The sequence below is a fragment of the Scyliorhinus torazame genome, chromosome 5 (assembly GCF_047496885.1).
Source record: "Scyliorhinus torazame isolate Kashiwa2021f chromosome 5, sScyTor2.1, whole genome shotgun sequence".
Taxonomy (NCBI): Eukaryota; Metazoa; Chordata; class Chondrichthyes; order Carcharhiniformes; family Scyliorhinidae; genus Scyliorhinus; species Scyliorhinus torazame.
The window spans coordinates 211,882,321-211,908,031 of NC_092711.1; the positions used below are offsets into that span (position 1 = coordinate 211,882,321).

The 25,711-nt window shown below is 46.8% G+C and overlaps 1 protein-coding gene across 2 annotated transcripts in view; it reads left to right on the top strand.

The window, feature by feature from the left end:
• LOC140420926 (sodium- and chloride-dependent neutral and basic amino acid transporter B(0+)-like) overlaps positions 1 to 25,711 on the top strand; it is a 113,645-nt gene that overhangs the window by 80,161 nt on the left and 7,773 nt on the right. For both annotated transcript variants that reach the window (XM_072505083.1, XM_072505084.1), the window contains 4 exons: positions 8,287 to 8,405; positions 14,335 to 14,434; positions 20,985 to 21,094; positions 21,185 to 21,355. In XM_072505083.1, coding sequence (XP_072361184.1) covers positions 8,287 to 8,405; positions 14,335 to 14,434; positions 20,985 to 21,094; positions 21,185 to 21,355 — 500 coding nt within the window. The remainder of the gene's footprint in view (positions 1 to 8,286; positions 8,406 to 14,334; positions 14,435 to 20,984; positions 21,095 to 21,184; positions 21,356 to 25,711) is intronic.

The following is a 25,711-nucleotide window of genomic DNA, read 5'->3' on the forward strand; positions in this document are numbered from 1 at the left end:
TATCTGCGACCTGAAAGATATCCAGATTTTGTTGCATGCAGACGTGGATTGCTTCATTAGCTGAAGAGTTATGAATTGCACTGAATACTGCAGAATCATCAGCAAACATCCCTAATTCTGAGAGGAAAGGTCATTGATGAAGCAAATTAGGACAGTTGGCCTCAGAACTTTACCTTGACGAACTTCTGCATAGATGCTCTGGGCTGAGATAATTGACTTACAGCAACCACAACTTTTGTGCTATGTCTGACTCCAACTAATAGAAGGTTTTCCCTCTATTTCCATTCGGTTACATTTTTCTAGTTCTCTTTGACGCCACACTTGGGGTGGAATTTTCTAGGGCCCACTGCTGTCGGGATCATCCAGTCCCGTTGAAAGTCAATGGACTCTTGGCCAGCCCATCGCTTCCACTGTAGTGGCTCCTGCCACAAGAGAAGTGGCCAGAATCTTCTAGCCTTGGTCAAATGTTTGATTTCAAGGGCAGTCATTCTCACCTCACCTCTGGAATTCAGCTCTCCTGTCTATGCTTGGTGAAAATACATTTCTTCAGTCAGGAGCTGAGAGGCATGGTGGAACACAAGCTGAGCATCAGGGAGCAGGTTCTTTTAAATTCAGTTAGGTGATGGTCATGCCACTGACGGGGCGATCAGTTATTGGTCATCCCTACTTGCCTTTAAGGTAATGGTGGGCTGCTGCTTTCTTGAACCATTGCAGTCTCTGAGGGGTAGATACACCCACTGTGCTGTTAGGGAGGGAGTTCCAGGATTTTGATCCAGTGTCAGTGAAGGAACAGTGATACATTTCCAAGTCAGGATGATGAGTGACTCAGAATGGAACAAGGTGGTGATGTTCCCAGGCATCTGCTGCCCTTGTTGCTCCAGATGGTAGTGGTCATGGGTTTTGTTCCTGCAGTGCATCTTCTATAGGACACACTACTGTCAATGTTCGTCGGTGGTGGACAGATCAAATGTTTGTGGAAGGAATGCCAGTCAAGCGGGCTGTTTTGTCATGGATGGTGTTGATCTTCTTGAGTTGGTGGAGCTGCACTGACCCAGGCAAGTGGACAGTATTCCATCGCACTCCTGACTTGTGCCTTGCAGATGTGAACAGGATTTGGGGAGACAGGAGGTGAGGGAGAGAGGGGGGGCGGGGGGTGACTCAGGGAGATGCCTTGATGGATAATTCGCTCGGCACTTCTAGCTGAAGCTGGTTGGAAATGGTTCAGTCCTTTCTTTTGAACTGATCTGCTGTGTTCCTCCACCATTGTGGATGGGGATGTTTGTGAAGTCTCTTGTGATGAATGTAGTAATTTTAGATATATTATATTATAGGTATTTGGTGCAGTAAGGGTTAAAAGGCTGAGTTAATGTGTTTGACTGCTGCAAATCCTAATTTGAAAGAGAGCAAACATTTTGGGAGCCAGAGGTGTAATTAAACCATCGTATAAAGTTTGGGCTAATGCCATTTTGTTTCGATTAAGGGGATTCCCTGTGGTTAGATTTTAGCTTGATAAGATGATATCATTGCTGGGTGGAGCTAAGTTATCACGTATTTTGCAGAAAGCACGTCAGTGGAGGTCTAGATGAAGCTGTGACCAGAAGTTAAGCAGTTTGCTCACATGGCAGTTCAGTTAAAAGAGATTAACAGCATTTCCAAGCAGTGCAGACTTGGCTGAGAACAAGGGGAGCTGAAAGAAGCTGAGAATCATCTTCTGAACAGACAGCATTTCTGCATGGTTCTGACAAGATTCAGTTGTTTTTTAAACAGTGTCAAAAAATCTCTCTTTCTCAAAGAACACTCTGTACAAGAATGTCTTCCTATGTGCTTTGGTACTTCAAGTAGATTGAGATCTGAGATGGTTTTTCTTGTGGCGTGGGAATAAAGATAGCAGTTAAGGGTATTGTATCCACTGTATTGAGTAGAATTGCTTAGGGTGCAATTGTAAGCGTTTTTTGTGGTGATGTTAAAAGTATATTAATACTGTGTTAGTAATAAAGTTGGTTTTAATATACCACAACCCTATTTTTTTCATGAAATCGCACCTGGAATGAGATATCCTCTTTTCACAGTCTTACAAAATTAAAATAACATACTGGGGTTTCTGTCCGGTATCCTAGCCACTGTTATGGTCTGGTCTGAGATTGTAATAAAATTGGGGGCTCTTTGTAATAAAATTGGGGACTCTTTGCCAGGATCTTACCGTATAATTCCTTGTTTGGCTTGGGATTATTGAATTTAAAGACAGTGAGTGTGTGTGTGGAATGGTTGCGTTCTTTCAGATTTTGAAGTTTAAATAAGGAGTGACTGGGAATGGCTCTTTCAATTGCAAAGATTTTCCTGGGTGTGGACAAGTTATTCGGGATGGTTTACAAAGGCTGGTTTGATGGAAAATCTGCAGTTAACCTTATCTGAATCTGTAAGGAAGATAGAAATAATACACGCAACTGTTCAACATTTAAATTTGCCAGAGACACAGCCTGGATTATTAGAATTAGCTCAAATTCAGTTACAAATGAAACAATTAGAGATGCAGGAAGAAGATAGACAGAAAGAAATAGAAATGAAGAATTTAGAAGCGAAGGAAAAAGAGAGAATTTGAACTTCACAAAATGAAAATGAATGAGAGGGAGTTGGAAAGGAAAAGAGAACATCAGCTTAAACTGTTGGAGTTAAAGGCAGTAATTGAGGAAGGAGAAACACTTCTCAGTCAAAATCTTAGCAGGGATATGTTTGGTGATGTTAATGAGAGATTGCCTCAGGTTATAAGGAAATCTATGAAAGTGGTTGAGAGATACAAAAGCCTTAAATGTTTTCATTGACATAAAATTGGGCACATGAAGTCGCAGTGTTGGTGGCTTAAGAATAGTACTGGGAAGACAGACTCATGAAAACAAGATTACCCGATGGGTGTATTAAAGTGGAAAAAATACATTGTTCCAGTGAAAGAGGTGCAACAAAGTGTAGAGCCTGTTCAGAGGTTGGTGCATAAGCAGGGACCAGAACATTTTACACATTTTATTTGTGAGGCTAAGGTTTACTCGTGTGTACACGGTGGAGTAGGTAAAGAGATTAACATCTTCAGGGATACAAGAGCAGGTCAGTCTTTAATGGTGAGAGATAAGGGACGGGATCCCAGATCCCGCCGCACTCGTTTTCCGGTGCGAAGCGCCCCTGCCAGCAGCGGGATTCTTCGTTCCGGCAGCCGGCCAATTGGGTTTCCCATTGTGGGCACCCCCACGCTTTTGGGCGTGTGTGCACTCTCAGCGAAACGGAGGATCCTATTGACGGAGAATCCAGCCCAAGGAGTTATGTAGTTTGGAAAGAGTATCACCAGAAAAGGTGGTAATATGTGGCATTAGTGGTGAGATGAGTAGTGTGTCACGATGTAAGGTAATGTTAGACAATCCGGTGAAATGTGATGAAGTGGTAGGAGTAATCAAAAGATTACCTTGTTCAGGGGTACAATTTATCCTGGGTAATTACACAGCTGGATCACAGGTGGGAGTGATGCCTACTGTGGTTGAAAAGCCAGTGGAAAGTCAAACAACTGAGATGTTTCAAGAAGCATATCCTAGGGGATTTCCTCATTATGTGGTGACAAGATTACAATACCACAGGTTGAGACAGGAGGAAGAGAACTTGAGGAGTACCGATAGGGAGGTTGAGGTTCAGTTGTCAGAATCCATGTTTAATTAGATGGTTGGTAAAGAACAAGAGCAGGTGGTGGATGAAACAGATATCTTTAGCTCAAGAAAGTTAGTAGAATTACAGCAGAATTATTCACAGATAAAGCAGTTATATCAGAAAGCATATACAGAAATTGAATCTGTGTATACCAGAATGTTATTACATTAGAAATAATGTGTAATCAGAAAATGGAGGCCTTTACATATTCAAGCAGATAGGAAATAGGCAGACGTTCATCAAGTGGTATTACCGGTGGGTTATAGAAAGGACATTTTATGGGCAGTGCATGAGATTCCAGTAGGAAGTCACTTAGGAGTAAGTAAAACTCAAGCAAAAATACAAAAACGTTTTTATTGGCCTGGACTCCATACGGATGCAGTTGAATTTTGCCGTATGTGTCACACGTCAGGTAATAGGAAGACCTCAAGCAGTAATCAAATCAACAACCTTAATACCCATTCCAGCATTTGGGGAACCTTTTACTAGCATCCGAATTGTTGCATGGGACTCCTGCCTAAAATGAAAAGTGGGAATCAGTATTTGTTGACCATAATAGATGTGTCTACGAGATATCTGGGGGCTGTTGCATTAAAATATATTCAGAGGGTTGTAGAGGAGTTAACCAAATATTTTACTCAGTTTGGACTACCAAAAGAAATCCTATCAGATCGTGGATCAATTTTTAGGTCACATTTATTCAAGGAGAGCATCGGAATAAAGCAATATAAATCTACTGTGTATCATCCAGAATCACAGGGAGCATTACAAAGGTGGCACCAAACTTTAAAGACCATGTTGAGGGCATATAATCAGGAATCATAGAATCATAGAATTTACAGTGCAGAAGGAGGCCATTCGGCCCATCGAGTCTGCACCGGCCCTTGGAAAGAGCATCGCACTCAAGCCCATGCCGCCATCCTATCCCCGTAACCCAGTCACCCCACCTAACATTTTTGGACACTAAGGGCAATTTATCATGACCAATCCACTTAACCTGCACACCTTTGAACTGTGGGAGGAAACCGGAGCACCTGGAGGAAACCCACGCAGACACAAGGAGAACGTGCAGCCTCCACACAGACAGTGATCCAGGCCGGAATCGAACCTGGGACCCTGGAGCTGTGAAGCAACTGTGCCAACCACTGTGCTACTGTGCTACCGAGAATATCCAGAGGATTGTGATAAAGAAATTCAAATTTGTATTATTTGAAATTAGGGATGCACCTGATGAATCAACTAAATTCAGCCCATTCAAATTGATTTTTGGTCATGAGCTAAGAGGACCACTTAAATTGATCCAAGAGAAGTTGCTGAGTCAGTGTTTGGCGATGACATTGTTGGACTGTGTGTCAAACTTTAGGGAGATATTAACAAGGGCTGATGAGTTGGGATAGAAAGTATTTAAAATTGTCACAAAAAAAGAGACGGATAGGAAATCAAATATTAGTAGTTTTGCTGGTGGGGAGAAAGTATTAGTATTGTCACCAATGGTTGGTGAACCATTAAAAGCACGATTTAGTGGGCCTTATTAAATTAAAAGAGAATTGAGTGAGGTGAATTATTTGATAAGAATGCCAGATGGAAGTAAACCTTGCAGAGTGTGTCATGTTAATAAGCTATTTTGGAAGAGAAGGAAAGAAGCAGGAGGCATTTATCATTGTAACTCAGGGAAAAGAGATAAATCCAGATGATTCTGAATTTGACATTCCTCAAATTAGATTGGACAATGAGGAGGTAATAAAAAATTTGGATAAAGTATTGAGTTACCTTCAAAATGACCTAAAAGAGTTATTAAAGTCACAGAGAGCTATATGTGGGAATAAATTGGGAAGTACAAAAGTAATCATGCGTGGAAGGAGATTTTGGAACATTTTAAATAATTATTTGATTGACTATAGAAGGCTGGATAAACGTGGTTAAAAGTGAACTTGAGAAATGGTCAGATGGTCCCATGGAATGTGAAAACGAAAGCTATTGGGGAGTTTCCACTACCATCAACAAGGTGAGAAGATATGAGGCTTCTGGATAGGTTTGGTTTCTACCAGGTATTCATGTCAAATTTGAGCATTGTGGTTGACTGAACGTCCAGAAAAGCACAGGAAATGTCAATGGACATCAGAATGTCAGGAGGCACTTGATAATTTTAAAACTGTGAACCACTGCACCAGGGTAGACGATACCTAATTATGTCAAGCAATTTAATGTGACAATAGAGGCGAGTGATGTGGGTGGTGGTGCTGTATTGCTGCAGGAAGACGATGAAAGAACCGAAAGACCTGTCAGTTATTTTTCTTGGAAACTAAATATTCATCAAAAGAAGTATTCGACCTTCATGAAGGAGAGATTGAGTTTGATATTGGTGTTGCAACATTCTGACATTTATGTGCCAATGGTTCATCAGAGACTCTTGTATATACAGACCATAATCCATCAAAGTTTTTGGAAAAATTTAAGGATGGTCAGATGGAGTTTATTGCTACAACCATTTAACTTGAAAATTATACATGTAGCAGGAAGAAAAAATGTAATTGCTGGTGTTTTATCATGATTTTGCACTGTAAGGAGACTGGAATGCTCGAAGGTGGAAAAGAAAGACTATACGGATTATACTCACGTTTGTTTGTATGTTTGAATGTCATATAATATGTACCTTATAGAGTATAAGTTTTGTTTAGTAATGAGAAATGTTTAGAGTTAAAAGGCTATGGGAAAATGAAACCATCTTTTTATATTGCTGGTTCAGATTTCTAAGAGAGGAGGAGTGATGAATGTAGGAATTTCTGATGTTTTGTATTACACATATTTGTTGCAGTAAAGGTTACAAATGGGGGTCATTATCTGACTTGGGCGAAATTCTCCGTAAACGACACGATGTCTGCCGACCGGCGCCAAAAACGGCGCAAATCAGGCCGGCATCGCGCCGCCCCAAAGGCGCGGAATTCTCCGCATCTTGAGCGGCCGAGCCCTCACCTTGAGGGGCTAGGCCCGTACCGGACTGATTTCCGCCCCGCCAGCTGGCAGGAAAGGCCTTTGGTGCCCCGCCAGCTGGCGCGGAAATGACATTGCCGGGCGGCGCATGCGCGGGAGCGTTAGCGGCCGCTCACGGCTTCCCCGCACATGCGCAGTGGAGGGGGTCTGCGCAGTGGAGACCATGGCGAAGGCGGAAGGAAAAGAGTGCCCCCACGGCACAGGCCCGCCCGCAGATCGGTGGGCCTCGATCGCGGGTCAGGCCACCGTGGGGGCACCACCCCGGGGCCAGATTGCCCTGCGCCCCTCCCCCAGGACCCTGGAGCCCGCCCGCGCCGCCTGTCCCGCCGGTAAGAGAGGTGGTTTAATCCACGCCGGCGGGGCAAGCATTCCAGCAGCGGGACTTCGGCCCATCCGGGCCGGAGAATCGCCGTGGGGGCCAACCGGCGCGGCGCGATTCCCACCCCCACCAAATCTCTGGTGCCGGAGAATTCGGCAACCGGCGGGGGCGGGATTCACGCCAGCCTCCGGCGGTTCTCCGACCCGGCGGGGGGTCGGAGAATCCTGCCCCTCTGAAGTCATGTTTTAGAAAATGAAATCCTAGTTTTAAAGAGAGCAAAGATTTTAGGAGCCAGAGATGTAATTAAACTATCGTAAAAAGCTTGAGCTAATGCAGTTTTGTTTGGATTAAGGGGATTCCCTGTGATATTTATTAGATTTCAGCTTCATAAAATGATGTCTTTGCTGGGTGGAGCTACGTTTTCTGGAATTTTTCACAAAGCAGCTCAATGGAGTTCTAGATGAATCTATGGCCAGAAGTAAAGCAGTTTGCCCTCATGGCAGTTCAGTTAAAATAGATTAACTACCTTTCTAAGCAGTCAAACGATTGCCTGAGAACAAGGAGAGCTGAAACAAGCTGTGAAGCATCTTCTGAAGACACAAAGTTTCTGCATGGTTCTGAAAGGGTTCAGATGTCTTTTAAAGCAGTGTCAAAGGATCACTCTTTCTCAATGAACACCTCTGTACTGCAGAGGTGCTACTCCTGTTATGCTCTCCTGCACTCCTCATTGTCTTCTAGTTTGATGGTATCAGTAGAGTGAGCAATGTGATAGGCCATGAGTTTACAGATTGTGGTTGCATACACTTCTTTGCTGCTGAAGGCCTGCCATACGACACGAATGCTCAGTCTTGAGCTGCTGGATCAGATCTGGACCTAACTTATTTGGCATGATGGTAGTGCCAACTCAAAGGTGTTCTCCTTGTGAAACGGGTTTTGGCTCCACATGTATTGCACTGTCGTCTATCCTGCCAATACTGCCACGGACAGATGTAATTGCAACAGGCTGATGGGCAAGGCCAAGTAGGTTTTTCCCTCTGGTTCCCTCACCATCTTCTGCAAGCTTAGTCTGACAGATAGGCCAATCAGAACCCGGACAGCTCAATCATTAGTCTTGGTGATGGACATTGAAGTTCTGTGGCCTTGCTCACTTTAGCACTTCTTCCATGTGATGTTCAACATGGAGAGGCACTGAACCTTCAGCTGAGGGAGGGTTTTTGATGGTAATTTGGGATTGTAGAACTGTGTAAATTATAAATAATGTGCTGACCTCAATTAACTTCCTTTTTCATCAGAAACAATTATAACCACCCTGTTGGACCAGTTCCCAAAGTTTCTACGTTCCAAACGCCTGTACCTGATAACTGGTGTTTCCTTTTTATTTTATTTGCTTGGCCTTTTATTAGTAACACAGGTATGTTATCCTTTATTAGTTTGTAATATTTCAGCCTAAGTCATTAATGATAAAAATGAAGTCAGAAATATCATAACGTGAAGTAATAAAAACTTGAGTGTTAGTCATTTTTTCTTCCATTTATTTAACATTATTAAAAATTCATTCATGGGATGTGGCCATGGGTGGCTAGGCCAGTATTTATTGATTATCCCTAAATGTCCTTGACCAGGTGGTGGCCAGCTAGCTTCTTGAACCATTGCAATCCCTGTGGATTTGGAACATCCACAGTGCTGTTCGGATGGGAGTTCCAGGATTTTGACACAGCGACAGTGAAGGAATGTCGATATATTTCCAAGTCAGGATGGTGAGTGATTTGTAGGGGAATTTCTCGATGGTGGTTTTCCTGCCCCTGTCCTTCCAGATGGTTGTGGTAGTGGGTTTGGAAGATGCTGCCTAAGGAGCAATGGTGAGTTCCTGCAATACACCTTGTAGATGGTACACACCTCTGCAAATGTCCATTGGTGGGAGAGGGCGTGAATCTTTGTGGAGAGGATGCCAATCAAATGGGTTGTCTTTTTCCAGGGAGGTTTTGAAGTTCTTGAGTTGTGTTTGAGCTACACTCAATCAGGCAAGAGGAGAGTAATACATTACACTCCTGACTTGTGCCTTTTAGATGGTGGACAGGCTTCAGGTAATGAGGAGGTGAATTACTCATTGCAGGATTCTTAGTGTCTGACCTGCTCTTGTAGCCACAGTATCTATATGGCTGGTCCAATTCAGTTTCTGATCAATGGTAAGCCCCAAGATGTTGTTAGTGGAGAATTCAGTGATATTAATGCCATAGAATGTCAGTTCTATAGTTAGATTCTCTCTTCTTGTCGATGGTCATTGCCTGGCACTTGGATATTCACTTCATTGCAGTAAGCCTACTTGTGACACTAATAAAGACTATTATTATTGTTATTATTATTTATTATTATTATTATTGAATGTCAGGTCGAGGATAGATTCTCTCTTCTTGTAAATGGTCATTGCCTGGCACTTGTGTGGCCACTTGTCATCCCACCCCTGGACATTGTGCAGGCCCTGCATCATTTGGACATGAACATATCTGAGGAGCCACAAATAGTGCTGAACATTGTGCAACCATCAGTAAACATTCCCACATCTGACCTTATGATGGAATGAAGGTCAATGATGAACAGTTGAAAATGGTTGGGCCTAGAACACTCCCAATGTAGGAGTAACTCCTACAGTGGTCCTGGAACTAACAATTGACCTCCAACCACCAGAACCATCTTCCTTTGTGCCAGGTAAGGAAAGTCGCCTTATTCCCAGATGACCATAGGCTGCATTCCCCTTTGACGGGGAGAGCTGACTGGTGGTGATTTAACCTGAGGATCACCACACCTCAGGCAAGGGGCAAGGTTGAGATGGCAGGACCTTCATGAATAACCTCAGCCAGTACGGGAATTGAACCCATGCTGTTGGCCTTGTTCTGCATCACAAACCAGCTGTCCAATCAACTGAACAAACCGACCGTCATGACTCAAACCAGTGGAGAATTTTCCCCCAATTCCCATTGGCTCCAGTTTTGCCAGAGCTCCTTTATGCACCATTAGGTCGAATGCTGATTTGATGCTAAGGTGAGTCCCTCTCAGCTCACCTCTAGTTCAGCTCTTTTTGTCCATGTTTGAACCAAGGCTGTAATGAGGCCAGGAGCTGAGTGATTCTGAGTGAGCAGTTTATTGCTAAGCAAGTACCTTTTGAGAGCACTGTTGGTGACCCCTTTCATCACTTTGCTGATAATCGGGAGTGGACTGAAGGGGTGGTAATTGGCCATGTTGGATCACTCCTGCTTTTTATGCTCAGGATATACCGGGGCAATTTTCTACATTGTCAGTATTGTAGCTGTACAGGAACATCTTGGCCAGGTGGGCGGCAAGTGATTGTTTGGAATTGACTGATCTTTCCCCATCTGATTAAAGAGATGAAACTCTGGGCAAAATTCACCGTTTGGGAGAAAGTGTTGACACTGGGACTGAATTGTGTGGGGTTCATGTTTCCGTTGGGGTTGCTATTCAGGAGCAATTAAGGACATACGCATGGCCCAGCATGCTGGCTCGACTTCCGGGCAATTCCCAGCCCATTGGGCATTCTAACCACTGGAGCTTGAGTTAACGTCGAAGGGCCTGGCAGGGGAGCTGTTTTTGAGCAATCCACTTACACACTCACTGCAGTAACCAAGATGGCTCAACGAAGAAATGTCCCTCCCCCTTCCCTGAGCTCAGGACTCCGAGGTGGACCCACAGGTCCATGCCAGTGATGAGTGGAGGGACATCCTCTTCCCAGCATTGACCGGAGACTCAAGCGCGCCTGGCAGGTGGTGGCAGAGGCAGTCAGCGCTGCCAGTCTCACCAGGAAGAACAGCTGGTGATCCGGAGAGGAGGGGATTACTGGCGAGTCCTCGATCCGGGGAGGAGTAGGGAACAAGGAAGGGTTCCATCGGCCTCATTGCATGTGTCCTCTGGTCGGGGTGGGTTCTGCTGATTCCGTGCTTCCTCTGCAATGGGGCAGCCCTTCTGAGGAGTTTCAACACCTGCTGGGATCCTAATTGAGCTTGGCCCGTGATGATACAGCTGGGGTATGAGGGCGTCCAGAGGGGTGGCCAGGGTGGGCTCCCAGTTGACGAGAGGCCTTCTGAGCATTTAAAGGACACAGGCAGCACTCAGCAGCATGAGCAGCCAGGAGCCTGTAGGTAGCACCAAAGACAGAATGCAGCTAACCTTGTTAACGCCACCAGCGAGGGACCGGAGGATGGTGCCGATTAGTGTGGCGTGCACAGTCCTCGATTTTGGCCGGATGCCTGATTCTCCGCCCGATCGTGGTTCGCATTTGCGGTGTCACGAGGTGGAGAATTTCACCCTCTACTTTATTGCTCAATTAAAACACTGTGAATCAGTTTTACTTAGTTTTCAATCAACATTATTTGATATGTCTCACAGCAAAGAGATACGGGGTGGGATTCTCCGTCCCGCCGCACCAGTTTTCTGCGCCCCTGCCGGCAGCGGGATTCTCGGCGTAATGGAGAATCCCGACAGCGGAGAATCCAGCCCGTGCACTTTGGAAAATTTCAATCGCGCTTTCAGTTTGTCTATAACACTCTCATCTTTAATTCAAAGATCTGAGCCTTGTAAATCCCGATCAAGGATTCGAGCACAAGCAAATACGTTATGCTGACATGTCACAATGGTGACCAGTGAGTCCGGCATGGTCAGATGTGCCACCCATTGGCTGACCAATTAACCATAGGCCCATTTGCCCATTCAAACCAAGAAATCCTGAATTCTGTGGTGCTGGGATGGCACGGTAGCACAGTGGTTAGCATTGTTGCTTCACAGCTCCACGGTCCCAGGTTCGATTCCCGGCTTGGGTCACTGTGCGGAGTCTGCACATTCTCCCTGTGTCTGTGTGGGTTTCCACCGGGTGCTCCTGTTTCCTCCCACAAGTCCCGAAAGACGTGCTGTTAGGTACTTTGGACATTCTGAATTCTCCCTCCGTGTGCCCGAACAGGCGCCGGAATGTGGCGACTAGGGGCTCTTCATTGCAGCCTTAATGTAAGCCTAATTGTGACAATAAAGATTATTATTAATGAAGTGCAGAGAGTCAAATAAAGGGGTGGGATGTCAGAAGTACCACAGGAACGATTAATTCAGAGGGATATTTGTACTTGGAAGTAAGGCAAGACCTCATCCGCGGCATTCTCCATCGGCGGGCTCCTCCATTGCGCCGACAGTGCACTCACGCTTGTGCACTTCCCGATGGTGTGGAGTGGCCCACAGTTGGAAACCCCACTGGCTGGCTGCAGGAATGGAGTATCCCGCCCATTATATCTGTCATTGCACATTCAGGTTACAGTGTTAAATTCTATTTCTAGCAATTTACAATGCATGTCTTTTGCGCTTGTTTCTTGTTCTTTAACTGTCTTCACCTGTCACCCAAAGGAAAATGGCTGTGGTAGTTGGGGGACAATAATTCCAGCTCCAGAACATCACTACAGACCCTCCTCGGTCAAACCATCTTCAGCTGCTTCATCAATGACCTTCCCATCATCATAAAGTCAGTCGTGGAGATATTCGCGGATGACTGCACAATGCTCAGCACCATTCTCTATGCCTCAGATACTGAAGCAGTTCATGTCCAAATGCAGCAAATGTGGACAATATCCAGGCTTGGGCTGACACTTAGGCCATACAAGTGCCAGGCAACGACTATTTCCAATAAGAGATATTCTTACCATTGCCCTTTGGCATTCAATGGCATTACCACCACTGAATACTCCACTATCAACATCCAGGGGGTTACCCTTGACCAGAATCTGGGGCGTCATTCTCCGACCCCCCCAGCGGGTCGGAGAATCGCCGGGGGCTGCCGTGAATCCCGCCCCCGCCGGTTGCCGAAGTCTCCGGTACCGGATATTCGACGGGGGCGGGAATCGAGCCTTGCCGGTTGGCGGGCCCCCCCGCTCGATTCTCCGGCCCGGATGGGCCGAAGTCCCGCCGAGAAATTGCCTGTCCCGCCGGCGTAAATTAGAGTACCTATTTACCGGCGGGACAAGGTGGCGCGGGCGGGCTCCGGGGTCCTGGTGGGGCGCGGGGCGATCTGACCCCGAGGGGGTGCCCCCACGGTGGCCTGGCCCGCGATCGGGGCCCACCGATCCACGGGCAGGCCTGTGCTGTGGGGGCACTCTTTCCCTTCGCCTCCGCCACGGTCTCCACCATGGCGCAGGCGGAAGAGACTCTCCCCACTGCGCATGCGCGGGAAACTGTCAGCGGCCGCTGACACTCCCGCGCATGCGCCGCCCCGACATGTCATTTCCGCGCCAGGTGGCGGGGCAACAAACGCCGTTTGCACCAGTTGGCGGGGCGGAAATCCCTCCGGCGCCGGCCTAGCCCCTCAATATTGGGGCCCGGCCCCCAAAGATGCGGAGCATTCCGCACCTTTGGGGCGGCGCGATGCCCGTCTGATTGGCACTGTTTTGGGCGCCAGTTGGCGGACATTGCGCCGTTTAGGGAGAATTTCGCCCCTGAACTGGACTATCCATATAAAGACTGTGGCCACAAGAACAAATCAGAGGCTAGGAATCCTGCAGCGAGGAACTCACCTCCTGATTCCCCAAAGCCTGTGAGCCTACTTGTGACAATAAAGTTTATTTATTTATTTTATCTACAAGGTACAAGATCAGAAGTGTGAATACTCTCCACTTGCCTGGATGATTCCAGCGCCAAAAACACTCGACACCATCCAGGACAAAGCAGCCTGCTTGATTGACATCCCCTTTCACAAACATTCAAACCCTCCACCACCGACAAACATTGTGTACCATCTACAAATGCACTTCAGGAACTCAACAAGGCTCCCTAGGCAACACCTTCCTAACCCACGACTGCTCCCACCTGGAAGGACAAGGACAGGAAACACATGGGAACATGACCACCTGGATGTTCTCCTGCAAGTCACTTACTATCCTGACTTGGAAATATATCGCCGTTCCTTCACTGTTGTTGGGTCAAAATCTTGGAATTCCCTAACATCATTGTGGGTGTACCTACACCACAGACTCTGCAGCGGTTCAAGAAGGCAGCTCACCACCACCTTCTCAAGGGCAATTAGACACGGACAATAAATGCTGGCCTATCCAGTGTTGCCCACATCCTGTAAATTAATTAAACTCTTTACAATTCAAGGTAAAAAGCGTACTTATTATTACCGATTATTTCATGCTACAAGCACTGTGCTGCATTCCATAGGGAAATGGGACATTTTGTTAACTCGCGTTTTTGATTAATTGGCGACGCACATTCCCCATGCAAGCTGGATAACAATGATTTTACTGTATCATGTTTTTCATTTGCAGCACATTTTCTGATTTTTCATTTCTTGTTAGGCTGGAATTTACTGGATAAATTTAATTGACCATTTCTGTATCGGATGGGGTCTCATTGTATCGGCGCTGCTGGAACTCATTGGGCTCAGCTGGATATATGGTAAATGCAACAAGAAACGTATTCAGATAAAATAATTTTACCAAGTAGGTTTTCATGGGGAACATTTCAATTTACTGTTGGATATAAAACTAATTAATTATCAATATCAGTAATTTCAATAGAAATGAAAGTACCATCATTTCTACACCCAGGAAGCAAATAAAATATCAAACATCCTGTTTGATAGAGGTGTACAAGGTGATGAGAGGCATGGATAGAATGGATGTCCAAAGACTTTTCCCCAGGGTGGAAATGGCTGGCACGAGGGGGACATCATTTTAAGGTGATTAGAGGAAGGTATAGGGGAGATGTAAGAGGTAGGTTCTTTACACAGAGAGTGGTGGGTGTGTGGAATGCATTGCCAGCAGAGGTGGTGGAGTCAGAGTCATTAGGGGCATTTAAGCAACTCTGAGGCACATGGACAGCAGTAAATTGAAGGGGTGTAGGTTAGGTTGATCTTAGATTCAGATAAATGGTCGGCACAACATCGTGGGCTGAAGGGCCTGTACTGTGCTGAACTGTTCTATGTTCTATGTCTGTACAGAAGAAGGAAGAGGAATGTATTGGGTCATAAGGTGTGAATAGTTCTTCATTGGAAACCCAAGTATAATCCTTGGTGGGGGCCGGTTTAACTCAGTTGGCTGGACAACTGGTTCATGATGCAGAGCGAAGCCAACAGCATGGGTTAATTTCCAGTGCCCGCCGAGGTTATTCGTGACCCCCCCAGCCTTCTCAACCTTGCCCCTCGCCTGAGGTGCGGTGATCCTCAGGTTAAATCACCACCAGTCAGCTCTCGCCCCCTCAAAGGGAAGAGCAGCCCCTGGTCATTTGGGACTATGGCGACTTTCACCTTTTTGCACTTACCATCGTTAGCTATCAAGGATCTTTTCCCATTTAATTCCAAAAGCCAACATAAGACAGGCAATCCCTTTTACAATAAAAACAGTAAATTCTTTAAATAACTAGCAGGCCAGACAGCACCTCTGGAGAGAAATAGAGTTAGCTTTTCAGATCAAGGTGATCCTTCATTAAGGTCTTTGTTAGGAAAATAAAGGTAGTTTTACGGGATATATATTTGTATTGTTAGAAACATGGGGCGAAATTCTCCCCCAACGGCGCGATGTCTGCTGACTGGGGCCAAAAACGGCGCCAATCAGACGGGCATCGTGCCAGCCCAAAGGTGCGGAATGCTCCGCATCTTTGGCGGCCTAGCCCCGACATTGAGGGGCTAGGCCGACGCCGGAGGGATTTCCGCCCCGCCAGCTGGCGGAAATGGCGTTTGTTGCCCCGCCAGCTGGCGGAAATGGCGTTTGTTGCCCCGCCAGCTGGCACGGAAATACGGCGCATGCACAGGAGCGTCAGCGGCCGCTGTCAGTTTCCCGGTGCATGCGCGGAAGCGTCAGCGGCCGCTGCCAGTTTCCCGCGCATGCGCAGTGGGGAGAGTCTCTTCCGCCTCCGCCATGGTGGAGGCCGTGGCGGAGGCGGAAGGGAAAGAGTGCCCCCACGGCACAGGCCCGCCCGCGGATCGGTGGGCCCCGATCGCGGGCCAGGCCACCGTGGGGGCACCCCCCGGGGTCAGATCACCCCGTGCCCCCCCCCAGGATCCCGGAGCCCGCCCACGCCGCCTGGTCCCGCCGGTAAATACCAGCTTTGATTTACACCGGCGGGACAGGCAATCTCTGGGCGGGACTTCGGCCCATCCAGGCCGGAGAATCCAGCGGGGGGTCCCGCAAACCGGTACCGGAGACTTCGGCGGGGGCGGGGGCGTGATTCACGGCGGCCAACGGCCATTCTCCTACCCGGCGGGGGGTCGGAGAATGACGCCCATTGTATGGTTTTAAGTGGGTTTACGTTAATGTTCCTGTGCCGAGAAGGGTAAAACTTAATTACAAATGTTCTGGACAAAGGTGTTTGTATGTAATTGTAGAGAGGGCGACTGTGTGAAGTGTAAACAAACCAGAAATAGTTGCTTAGCAACTGAGGCCTTGTAAGACAGAGAAGCTTTTAAGTTTAAATTTAACTAATTTGATTGCTGATGGAGATACATAGTGAGAGAGAAGCAATTGGTCTTAGAAGACTAAAGAGGGAACATCTCTCTCAGCCTTGCTAGAAAAAAGCCATACCATTGTTAGAGGTGAAAATATTCACACACAGGCCTTTTTGAATGAGTAAAGAAGCAGTTTATTATATCAGAGCTCAGGGAGAAAGATTGGAAGCTCCACAGCCTCGCAATACTCTTTCTCACTTGAGCTAAGGTTCACACGGGGTTAATATACAGAATTCAAAGGCAAAATCAGTTTGTAATCACATTTACATGCAGCCAATCAACTTTATTTGCATCACAATTCATTACATGCAACTAATTACTCCTCCATTATCTTAGTCCATGCCATAAATAGTTATTAGTTCGTAATTTACAGCCTTTTCCTGTTGTTGCTAATTCCTCAGTTTGTAGCTAGCCGGGCAGTCACAGATATATTAAGGCATTCAGACCTTGGGCAAAGTTTATCAATAGTCCATTGTCTTTAGGTATGCACAGGTGCTGAGTCATTTGTTTTGCACAGAGGGCTGCAATTTTCAGAGAGAATTTCACAGGAAATTCATCAAGCTGCAAGGTTAGATATACATTGCAACATTGTTAAGAATTAGTTATATATTGTAAAAAGCAGAATTTCCAATATGAATGTCCCACAATCATAGAATGTGAAACACAGCATTTTCCCACCAACACCTTTCCTCCCAAAATGTCATCCAGGATCTTTCTACTGTGGTAGGTGCAATGAGCTGGAAAATTTCCCAAATTGAGGGACCCGCCTCAGTTACAACAATCCACGCCTTAATCTTCACAGTGGCCACCCCTAATACTACCATGGACAGTTGCGTCTGCCACAGTTAAATTGGTGAGGGCACGGTCAAGTAAGTTTGTCCCCTGATGTTGATTCATCACTTGCCAAACGTCCAGTCTGGCTGTTTTGTGCTTCAGGACTCAGTCAACTCTGTCAGTAACGGTGGTGTTGAGCCATTCTTGTTGAAGTCCTGCAACAAAGTACATTCTGTGCCATTGCTATTGTCAGTGCGAGTCCCAACTGATGTTCAACATGGAGGAGCAGTGAGGCATTGCTTGGTGGAGGGTGAGAGGCTTTAATCAGCAGGAGGTTTCCTCGTCCATGATCTGTTACCCTGAGATTCCATGGGGTCGAATCAATGTTGCAAACTCCCTGGGACACTCTGTATGGTGCTGTACCACCACTTCTGCTGATAGGCCCACACCAAGTTGGAAATGGAGGAGTCTGAAACAATGGCCTGGTTCTTCCAGGGACTGGCAATCACCATCAGATTGCCACACCACCTGAACTTCCCATCAACTCGGCACAATCCCAGACCAGACCCCAACAGTGGCTAGGATACTGGACAGAAACACCAATATTTTATTATAGTTTTGTAAGACTTTAACAAAGGATGCCTCAGTCCAGGAGGGATTTCACGAAGATTGGTGAAGGCACTGGGTGGCCAACTGGCTTCATTCTTATTCAACTTTTCCATGGACGTTTGATAACATTGAGTGGGTTGCTAATCCATTCAACTGACCAGTTAAGAGTCAACCACATTGAAGGAGCCATATGTAGATCACACTGGTCAAGGATGGTAGATTTCTTTCCCTAAAGGATATTAGTGAACCAGAGATGTGTGGCTCCAGGTTTATCAATAACAAGAGTAGCTTTTAATTTCAGATTTATTAGTTAAGCTGCTGTTTTGGAAATTGAACATCAGTCCAGCAAGCTCTGTATAAAAGTGTATGCTCTCCTGCTCTCCCCCCATTCTTGGGTCCAGCTGCCGGAGGCTTTACATCTAGCACAATAAAGCCACAATAGTTCACCATTCGTCTCATGGTCATTGATGGTACATCAGTTAGCCAATCAACACACAGGACAGAACACAACCAATGACCAGACAGAACACTAGAGGGGGGGTTTCCTACTACAAAACACACGAGGCATCAGCACTCCGCCTCTTTCCACTGGAGACAACTGTAGTGACAGTCAGGGTGTATATATCAGTTACCACCTTCTACACGTGGCTCAGAGCTAGTCTGGTCTAGTAAGTTAGAGTTAGCACACTTAGAGCAGTAGAGTGTCAACCCTCAGCAAGTTGTGTGCACTGTTAAAGAAGTTCAATAAATCGTATTGAACCAACATCTAAGTTTGGTGTCTGCTTTCCAGTACAACTGCATCCAGTTGCAGTCCGTGTTACCCCAGGGTGAATAACACGACCCTGATGAAATTACGAGCAAGCCCTAATCGAACGACTTGGTTGTCTCCCCATGAATTGATGACTGGCTGTGCCATGCAATTACCAGCGGGGATAATAACGGAGGGGGAAGATGTAGGCCCACTGAGGGACAGAATGCGCAAATACCTATTTGAACTCAGCAACCAATTGAAGGAAGTGTGCCACCAAACACGATGTAGACAGCAAACTAAGGACAAGAATTTAGAACTAAAAGCATTACCCGATTTCCCCCCCCCCCCGCCCCCCCGGCTCCAAGGTAATGGTTAAGGTCCTGCATGAAAAGCCAGGGTTTGCTCCCAGGGGGACAGGACCACACCAAGTCCTCATCAGTGGGGACACTTGTGCATGCGTAGACATAAAAGGCATGGGACAATGGAAACATTGGACTCAGTTCAAACTGTATAATGATTAAACCATTTATTATATCCACGATAGGTGATGATGACTAGAAGGCCTCTACCAGCCGAAGCATGATGAAGCCTAGCATGCCAGCCTTTCACGTTTTAATTGTGTTTTTTATGAATATGCTTTTTGTAACCAAATTTTCATACATGAAACATGCTATTATTTAGAATGCCTTTCTGGCTCCACAATATGAATATACAAAGATAACAAATGCCTCCTCCTGTTGGTTGTATGCGCACATCCCGTACTGGGTAGATGACGGAATCCCATTATAGGCAATACCCATTAATTATACGGAGAGAATGAATGTTTGGTTCTTTGTTAATAGTACAGATAAAGACATACAGTTGCCCAATATCGAGGCGCAACTATTTTGGGGACTCACTCGGTTCGACGGATGGCATATCCCACGTTTTGATAACATTTGGGGCCTTGACACAGATAAAGAAGTCCCACACCTCAAACTAACCAGTATCCCTGCCCCTCCTAACTCCACAACATGTCACTATAATTTCCAAGGCAACGGCCTGCATTTAGGAATGGCTCTTGGAAAGAGCACCCTACCCAAGGTCAACACCCCCACCCTATCCCCATAACCCAGTAACGCCACCCAACACTAAGGGAAATTTGTCATGGCCAATCCACCTAACCTGCACATCTTTGGACTGTGGGAGGAAACCGGAGCACCCGGAGGAAACCCACACACACACACACAGGGAGGATTTGCAGACTCCGCACAGACAATGACCGAAGCCGGAATCGAACCTGGGATCCTGGAGCTGTGAAGCAATTGTGCTATCCACAATGCTACCGTGCTGCCCAAATGTCACCTTTAAATCTGTATATTAACCCCATGTGAACCTTACCTCAAGTGAGAAAGAGTATTGCGAGGCTGGAGAGCTTCCAATCTTTCTCCCAGAGCTCTGATATAATAAACTGCTTCTTTACTTATTCAAAAAGACCTGTGTGTGCAGGGTGGATATGTGACAAAGTCGGGACTGCCAGCTCTGGAAGCAGCCACGGGGATAGTCGAGTGCCGAGGTGGGCTGGTTAAAAGACCCCTCTTAGTTCCAATGGACTTCATCCCATTTGTATTAAAGACACCATACACACCGCACCCACCCCCCCCCCCCCCCCCCCCTCCTAAACCTTGTCAACTCATCTTTCTTTGCCTATTCACTCAGTATACACTATGTCCATAACCAGTGAACCCGATAGAAGCAATGGCACATGTGTGGTACTGTTTAGGATTAACAAACACCCATTCACAAGTAATCCCACATTCAGATAATTCTTTTATGAGCCTGAGATTGCAGCCAAAAATTGCATAATTGATTTATTTGGGGATGTGGAGAAAGCTGTTAATAGCTATTTCTCTGCGATCGCTTTTGCCAGTCTCTCAATATAAATTTGCGGAAAGTGTGACAGAGTTAAAGCTTCCATTATTGATACTTTAATGATCTATTTGATACTTTAATATGGTTATTGGAACAGAAGTTCTTTTCAAAAGATTTGTGAATGGGTGTTCTGTAAGCTGTTCTACACACACCATTTTACTATAGGAGTTCATAAGTGAGAAAAAGAAGGCAATTTGCATTCATACAACACATATAAACACAATTAAATGTCCAAGGCACTTCATGTGTGCTTTATCAAGCGGAACCTGAGACCAGGCTAAATTGAAATATCAGGACATCATTTATTAATCATGTTTGAAATCCTGAGTGATCCTTTCTCTGATTTAACCTGTTCATTAGTGACACCCAGGACAAGATGAATTTCGGCAGTAAACAAGCTGCCCTGAAGACTGGACAATCCAAGTGATTGTGTCTCTCTGCTTTCTTGTTGTTCGCAGGGGCAAACAGATTCATCAAGGACATTGAGATGATGATTGGGAAAAGGACTTGGCTCTTCTGGCTGTGGTGGAGAGCGTGTTGGATTTTTATCTCTCCGTGTTTGCTGGCAGTAAGGAGATATTACATCTTTTCATGATTTATGCTGTTATTACTGTATCATTCTGTTTCTGGTCATGCTTTGTACAATTATTTCATTTAGGTAATCTTCATCTGGTCATTAGCAACCTTTGTGCCACCAACATATGGACCTGTTGAGTACCCTGTGTGGGCCACAGCACTTGGCTGGTGTCTGATCATCTTCTGTATTATGTGGATCCCCATTGTTGCCATTGTGAGAGTTGTCCAAGCTGAGGGTGCCACCTTGTGCCAGGTAAGGAAACACCTTCAATTCTTTCAAAAACTAAATCGAAGAATTTCTGGCAAGGCTCACCATACTTACAGTGGAAGATCACCCGATAGTTAGTGTAAGCAGCCATTTTCAGGAAGTTCCACGTTTTCTGGTAATGCTGGTAATCTACAATTCCTTTCCTCTTCAGACAGTCAGCAGTTCCCACCACCTTAATGACAAAGGGAATAACCAAAGGCTGGTTGCTTGGAGAAAAGGGATGTTGCCTTTGCACCTGGCTGTTGACCCTCACCCTCCAACATCCAATCACACAACGGGCAGACACTGAAGCCAATGGGTGTGTTAGAATTTGATAAAAGAGGTATCAGAAAGGCAGGCTGTATTTAAAGTTCACCAGAACTGGATCACATGCCTCCAAGAAAACTGAGGGAAGTAAGGATGCGAATTGTGGAGGCACTGGTCATAATAATCCATTCATAGAATGGTAGAATTTACAGTGCAGAAGGAGGCCATTCGGCCCATCAAGTCTGCACCGACCCTTGGAAAGAGCACCCTACATAAGCCCGCCTCTACCTCATCCCCGTAATCCAGTAACCCCACCTAACCTTTTTGGATATTAAGTGCAATTTATCATGGCCAATCCACCTAACCAGCACATCTTTGGACTGTGGGAGGAAACCCACGCAGACACGGGGAGAACGTGCAGACTCCACGCAGACAGTGGCCCAAGCCAGGAATTGGACCCGGGACCCTGGAGCTGTGAAGAAACAGTGCTAACCACGGTGCTACCGTGCCGCTCACATTCCTGTGAAGATGCCGAGTGCCATTGGACTGGAGAATTGCAAATGTTACACCTTGTTCCAACACCTGTGGAAGGTTCAGCCAGGAACTACAGGGCAGTCAGTTTAACCTGTGGTGGGAAAGCTTTGAAAAACAAATAGTTGAGAGAAAATTATCAGTCACTCAGAATGGCAGCGCAGGTTTTCTGAGGGAATAGTACCTTTAACTAAATTGATTGTGTTTCGTTGATGGTTACAGAGAGAGTAGATGAGGTTTATGCAGCTGGTAGGGTACGTGGACTTCCTAAATAAGTTTGATTAAGTGCCACATCTAAGTTTGCCGGCAAAGTTCATTCCCACCAGGCCCATTGAATAAAAGGGGTGAGAGATTGGTTCAGCAGTCATAGGATGTGGAATTTTACGCTCGTTGCCATTTACAGTGGTATTATGGATTCAAAATTGTCTGAATGATAGTAATCACTGAGAAATAGCTGTTTTTTTAGACTGGAGAAAGACTTCCAGGGTCAGCATTAGGATGCATTGCTTCACGTGCACCTCCTTCTCTCTGGTCTATTGCATTTACTGCTCCCTATTACAAAATTTGCGGATGGCACAAAAGGCAACGAAAAAGGGGCACCAGCTGAGATGTTCTTGGAGAGAGACAACATGGATGCGATGGAATGAATGGCCTCCTTTCGTTTTGAAAATATTCTCTGATTCTGTTCTGTCTGAAAGCAGAATACCAGAAGCAGAAAGTTGGGTGAGGGAAGGACGGTGGGGTGGGAAGCAAATGGTTCATGGTCAACGAATCAGTAGCTTGCACATCATGTCAGATAGCGGGATGAAGCTGAGGTGGGATCACCATCACCAGTAATATTCTGAGCAACTGATATTACTGGACAAGTCAGATCCTAGAATGGAACTAGGCCCAATAGATCCTGGGTGGCATTCTCCGTTGCCCGACGCGGATATCGTAATCGGCGATCGGGTGGAGAATCGACTCCGATGTCCAAATTGGGGCCGGCGCCGGTTTGACGCCGGTCAGCCATGCTCCGCCCCCTCCGAAATGGCATCACCGCACCGTGCGCTGGGTGCCATTGCAACGGGGTTGGCCTGTCATTGGCAGACTCTCCCACAATGCTCCGCCCCCAATGGGCCAAGTTCGGATCGCGGACTGTGTTCAGTGCCGTCACACTCGGCCGGGATCCGTGCCTCTGGCTGGGGGGCTTCCGCGACGGCTGGGGGGACTGGTAGGGGTGGCCTGTGGGGTTGCACATGGCGGGTTGAGTCCGTACACTTCCGGAGTCATGTTTTATTTAAATTTAGCGTACCCAATTCATTTTTTCCCAATTAAGGGGCAATTTAGCGTGGCCAATCCACCTACCCTGCACATCTTTTGGGTTGTGGGGGTGAAACCCACGCAGACACGGGGAGAATGTGCAAACTCCACACGGACAGTGACCTAGAGCAGGGATTGAACCTGGGACCTCGACGCCGTGAGGCTGCAGTGCTAACCCACTGAGCCACCGTGCTGCCCTCTTCCGGCATCATGTTGCATGTGCAAACCGCTGCAGGTCGTTGCCGTGCGTGTGCGTGGTCAGGGACCCGGCCGTTCTCCGCCCGTTTTCAGTGCGTGAGCCAATAGTTTCACCCAGCGCTGCTGCAAGCCCCTCACCGACCCGGAGTCGGGGGTCCACGCCGATTTTTCCGTCGGAAACCACCTGCGAGTTCTTATTCGAGCCAGCACTTAGCCACTGAAGCAGAGGATCCAGCCCTCTAACGTTTATTCTTTTGTTCAGAAACAAGCAGAACTGCGACTGAACTTTTAACAAAAGCAAAAAACATTTAATAATCAAGAAAAGATGAAGGGCTGGATTCTCCGATTCTGCGGTTATGTCCAGAAGAAGCATCTGGTCTTTCGACCAAAACATTGACGCCACCCCTGCGCCGATGCTCCGCCTGGTGGGGGGGCTAGCAGCCGTGCCACGTAAAGCCTACCTGCCGATACGGACGCGGAATGGCCAGGTCTGTGGCCGCGCATGCGCACGGCGGCGGCCGTGCCATATAACATGGCGCCGGCTACGCGCGGATCCGGCCTGCCGAAACTGCCCCCCTGTAACTCCCTTCGCCACCCCCAGATCAACCCCCACCTGTCCCCCCCAGTCATCGCCGATGCCCCCCACCCCCCCGTCACCACCACCAGCAGAACGGCTTCCGCCTCAACCGTGGTGGCGCTGGACACAGTCTGCAGCCGTCACGCCAGGTTTCCGGAAGTTGAGAGGACACATGTCCCAAGCCATTGCGAAGTCAGCCCATCGGGGGCGGAGCATTGGGGGAGGGCCTCTGGTGATGTCCTAAGTTTGCCGGCAAAGTTCATTCCCACCAGGCCCATTGAATAAAAGGGGTGAGAGATTGGTTCAGCAGTCATAGGATGTGGAATTTTACACTCGTTGCCTTTTACGGCGCGCAGCGTACTCCTCGAGCATCTGAAAAATGGCGCCGCCCCCGATTCACCGGCCGATCGCCGAATGCGATTTTGACGTCGCAATCGGGGAATCCCGCCCTATATCTTTTAAACAGCTCCTTCACCCACAACTATACCTTTACAGATATATATAGATTCATAAAAAGAACACAAGTTCTTATGCTCTCATGATCACGGTAAGTACACAGTCCGCAGGTAGCCCGTGAAGAACCTCAATGCGGCCCCCGAGGCAGTTATCAAAGTTCCTGTCAGTCAGCTGAGTTTTAATGCAAAGTTCTGCTTGGAGCTGCTCCTCGCACACACACATGCACCCACATACTCCCACCTACATACACTGACCCTCCAACTTTCTTGTCATTTGTATTGCTATGACATGACATTCCTTCAGCATTTTGCTTCTTCCCTTCAAACCTAAACTTTTTTTGAAATTCAGTTTATTGTCATGTGAAACCTTGGGCGCGATTATCCGTAAAAATTTCTAGGTGTGCTCGCGAGCGGGGGTTGACACGAGTTTCCCAAGTGTTTGGCACGCGAGGCCGGCAAAGCTATTCAATTAATGATGTACATCAGGTGGAGGCAGGAACCCCCAGGTGAGACAGCAGACAAAGGTCTGCTGAAACCCTGGATCCAACTGGGTTCAGCCTGATGCTGAGCCTCTGGAACAGGGTTACCCGGAGCTGATGGAGATGATGGAGTGCAGCTGGGATATTCAGGGGGAGATGTCAGCGTCACTCCAGCAGATCCATAGCCGATTGGAGGAGTCCTGTCGTGTTATTCACGCTGGGGTAACACGGACTGCAACTTGATGCAGTTGTACTGCAAAGCAGACAGCAAACTTAGATGTTGGTTCAATACGATTTATTGAACTTCTGTAACAATGCACACAGCTTGCTGTGGGTTGACACTCTACTAATCTAAGTGTGCTAACTCTAACTAAGTAGACCAGACTAGCTCTGATCCACGTGTAGAAGGTGCTAAATTATATATACACCCTGACTGTCACTACAGTTGTCACCAGTGGAAAAAGCCGGAGTGCTGATGCCTCGTGTGTTTTATAGTAGGAAGCCCCCCTCTAGTATTCTGTCTGGTGATTGGTGGTGTTCTGTCCTGTTTGTT